We start from the raw sequence: 4,504 nt of genomic DNA, 5'->3' as shown, positions 1-4,504 counted from the left end.
AGAGAGAGAGAGAGAGAGAGAGAGAGAGAGAGAGAGAGAGAGAGAGAGAGAGAGAGAGAGAGATATGTTTATAAGTATACATATAACATACACAAATGTTTACAAGATTTGTGTGTATATGTGTGTGTGTACATCTGCATGTGTACATACATATTTCAGTATGTGTGTGTCCTGTGTATTGAAAAATTAAAAAGATGGAAGTTTGTCTTACCTTGTTTTTCTCTCACTCAGGCAGCAAAAATAAGGGTCAGCTGATTCCCACATGCAACCAATTAATTCCAATTAACAAACAAGACTTTCTTTTCTCTGCACCCCCCCAACTCAGTGTTTAAATGTAAAACTATTGATAAAACCCTGAAAGCATATTGACTTACCTTGGGTTACCTCTCAGTGCAGCATGGTGGAGGGCATTGAAGCCGTTATTGTTAGTGATAGCTATGTCTGCTCCATTCTCTAAGAGCAAAGTAATCATATCATCTCTCTTCTTGCTGATGGCATCATGTAATGGAGAATCACCCTCAGAGTCCTGAAATGGTAAAAATATTCACAGACTTTAATATGTAGACAAAAAACAGAATGGTCATCACTGAAACACCTCTGATCACAGATCTATTTAATCAGGCTATCTTGGGATTAAACAACAACTAGGTATAATAAAATATAAAAATATAAATATGCTGGAGATTTCTCTTGATTGAAACTGTTGTTATAGTGGGTTAGCCCAAGGTCAGCTCTCATCTCGCAGACCTATAATCAAAGGAGTTTCAGCTATGATCATCCCATCTGATTTTCATGAGGAGTGTATCTAGGACTTACACTGACCAACGTGCCTCTCTTTCTAGAACTAGAGTGTGTTAATGAAAATAAAGTGAAAGGAAGAATGAGATTTGACCTTTGAACCTTTGTGTTAAGTATTATGAAGTTAGAAAGTATTTAAGAAGGGCATATACTGATGGTTGTTTGTAGCTGGGCAAGAGGCACACAGCCTTATTGTAAAGATGAGTTTTGCCTGTGTGTGACAGCTAGGATGTGAAAACCTAAAGGTTTCATACAGCCAACCTCACAATCCAATGACTGCCCTCATTAGTGAGGTACAATCAATGTAGTACATGACTGGCTGCAAGAAACCTCCAGTTATTACTTTATAACACACACACACACACACACACACACACACACTTGCATACTTTTCAGACTTCCATCAACAGTGTGTGCACCAAGTATTCTTATATATCTATATGGAAAAAGGATGTACATGCAGTATATGTATGTACATGAGCATGTGTGTACATGTGTATGTGTGCATATGTGTGTATGCATTTATGGCATAATGAATGTGTATATGTATATATGTATGTATATTATGCATGTATGTGTGCCAGCCAAAACAAATATAAACGCAATTATGCAAAGTAAAACTGGCTGATGTAATCTTTCTTCAACAAACTATTTAAAGTGGTAAAAATGAAAATAGTTTGAGAAAACAGTCATCCCTGTTTGGCAGAAGATCAAACACAAGAGAAGGAAACACCCATTATTACATTGGGTATGTAGAGGTAAGCATATGGACTTGATCTGGCTGTGCTGACATCAAACAACCCCACTAAATCACTCCCAGTCAATTAAATCCAGTGAAGCCCACCCCACATCTTACAGGGATCTGTCTACACAAGAAATATTATTAGAATCACTCAGCATCATAGTAGACCAGAATAGGATATAACCCCTCTGATATCATGGTAAAGTACTCTTTATAACACTCTCCAGTATCAAAGTAGAGTGATACAGAAGAGTATCACTCTACTATATCATGCTAAAATACACTCTATAACCTTTCCAATCTAAAGTGCTCTGTGTTGTATTCTTCAGAATCATAGCAGAGTACATGCTATCACTCCTCCAGCATCACCCCCTCCGGTTCATAGTATCAGATACTCTGTAACTTCTCAGATCATAGAAGGGTATACTCTATAACTCTGTCAGTAACATAGTAGAGTACACTCTATGGTCCCCAGCTCTTTACAATGCTCCTTCACTCCTACACACCAACACCCAATAAAACAGTAGCATGATACTCTATAACCAACTTCCCAGCTTCTAAAAATAGGCAGCTGGAGAGCCAATGGCTTCTGTCACTAAAGCAAGAGCCTGGCTAAAGAGCTTGAATGTCTGGTTTGAACCATTTCTAGATGAATAAAAACTAGGAAGCTGATAAGAGCAGGGAAGATGTTACAAGCAGGGTGTCTCAGAAAACCTCTGACTAGACTGGAAGGCATGCACTTTCGTTTCTTGTGGAAGAGAAGGATCCACTGGGAATAGAGTCTATCAACTGCAACGACCTCTCCGTGAAGAGTCTCAAGATGCCATGGTAGATAATACACAGGGACAGTCTGAAGCTGACACATTTACAGAGATTCTTATATGATGATGTCAACAATAACAGGTGTGGTGGCCATTCATGCACACCTCTTTCTACAACTTCTTTCTTTGACCAAACAGCAGCTCTGGGCCAAGTGCAAATCAACCTTTGACATTTGGCATCTGGAATAATGTTGTCATGTACTCACTGCTCTCTTTTTGATAGACAACGTGACAAGTGGAACATCAACCCTCACATTACAAACAGAATCGATAGAGATATAAGCAACAAAGGCCTAAGAGTGCTTCTGGGTATCAAAGAGAATATTCTAAGCAGTCTATTTGGTCTGAAGGACTTTCAGATAAGGGACAGCATGTTAATCCTTTGCCTGTTAGAGTTAAACTCTATAGGCATGGCCATTTTGGGGCCACCAGCAACTAGCCCTGCCTGAGATGGACATCTTAAAATCATGTGGTTTCCACTTTAAAGATTATAGATAGTTTCTTCATAGCTATTCATTTGCTACATTAAACAGCTTGAATGGAAACTTCTTTACTGATCCATGTGGCTCATCACAAGTTCTATTTTTAAAATGGAGAAAGAGGATTGCTGATTAGTAGATGAAGGTTTGCAAAAGATCCAACAGTTTTATGTAGACTTTATTTTATCTTTTCTACATTCAAGTTGGACAAATCAAACCAATCATTCTTGGTCTTGTAAACCTGTCACCTTTAGCAAGATCTTTAAGCTTCAGTTTCCTATGAAAATAGACCTGGTTTTCAGTACATTTATCCCCTTTATTAACTGCTGATCATATAGTTTCTATGATTTATACACAGCCCAATGAGAGATAAATTTCTCAAAACAGAACATTCTGTAATGAAAGACTTGCTTAAGATCATGTCTACTTCCTATGTATCAAGGGCCAGAAATTAACCCTTTCTGTTTATTCTTTCACTGTACAGCCTGAGTGCCTTAGCTTTAAATAATTCATTCTTTTGTTCTTTTACTTGTTTCAGTCATGTGCCTTGGCCATGCTGGAGCATATGAACATTTGTTGTGCACTTTGGTGAAAAATACCTCAAGAAGACTAATTACGATGTACTTTATGGAGTATGTATCTGTCCTGTTACTCTGAATGGAGCAGCCTCAAGGCTGAAACTTATAAAAGAATATATATATATATATATATATATATATATATACTGTGGATATGTGAAGTATAGTGAGTTAGGTGTGTGTTATAATAAGGTAGCAGTGGAGTGGGGTGGGATGATAGGGAAGTGGGATGTAAGGTGACAGTTAGATGATGGGTTATGTAGTGGTAGCAGGAGGTAAGGTGCATGGTAGCAGTGAAGTGTGGGAGGGGAGTAGCAATGAAATGGAGGAAATAGAATGGTCAAAATATTAAGATGCAAGTTGATTCCAAAGAACAGGTTGAAAACTGACTGGTTTGCTCACAGTAAGTAGTATTGGTAGTGGTGGTAATGGTGGTGATAGTTTTATTATTGTTGTTGTTGTAGTGGTGGTGGTGATAGTGGTGATAATGGTGGGAGTAGTGATGGTAATGAAACATGAGATGACAGTAGGGGTGGGGATGGGAGAGGTGGTGGTGGTATGACGGCAGTGACAGTTGCAGGAATAGTGTGTTGATGATAGTAGTATAGGCGGTAGCATGTTGCGGTACCTGCAGTAGTAGACTTTCTGACTGACTTACTGCTTCTATGGAGCATTTTCACACACATGTAAATTGTAAAGACTAGAAAAGGATAGCTTACGTGAAAAAAAGAGACCAACAAACAGAAGGAGGGGATGATATGCAATAAAGAACACATACATACTAGAACACACAAACACACACACACACACACACAGAGTAGCTCAGAGAGAGGGGGGGAGCAATGTGGAGTATGTATGTATGCATACATACATACAAACATACATACATACACCTACATACGGTAGCTGCCAGAGAGAGTGAAACCATATACATACACCTACACACAGTAACTGTCAAACAGAGGCCATATACATATATATACACCTACACAGTAGTCATGAGACAAAAAGACTACATGCATACATATGCATGCACACAGACACACGTACATGTATATGTGTGCAAGTGTATATATATATATATAT

At 38.4% G+C, this 4,504-nt stretch overlaps 1 protein-coding gene across 2 annotated transcripts in view; it reads right to left on the bottom strand.

Annotated features, from left to right (window-relative positions):
- The window catches only part of LOC106881552 (E3 ubiquitin-protein ligase MIB1), a 136,932-nt gene that overhangs the window by 92,215 nt on the left and 40,213 nt on the right, over positions 1 to 4,504 (bottom strand). For both annotated transcript variants that reach the window (XM_014931984.2, XM_014931985.2), the window contains exon 13: positions 375 to 526. In XM_014931984.2, coding sequence (XP_014787470.1) covers positions 375 to 526 — 152 coding nt within the window. The remainder of the gene's footprint in view (positions 1 to 374; positions 527 to 4,504) is intronic.

Source organism: Octopus bimaculoides, chromosome 13 (genome assembly GCF_001194135.2).
Source record: "Octopus bimaculoides isolate UCB-OBI-ISO-001 chromosome 13, ASM119413v2, whole genome shotgun sequence".
NCBI classification, from domain to species: domain Eukaryota; kingdom Metazoa; phylum Mollusca; class Cephalopoda; order Octopoda; family Octopodidae; genus Octopus; species Octopus bimaculoides.
This window is presented reverse-complemented; position numbering and strand designations above follow the sequence as displayed.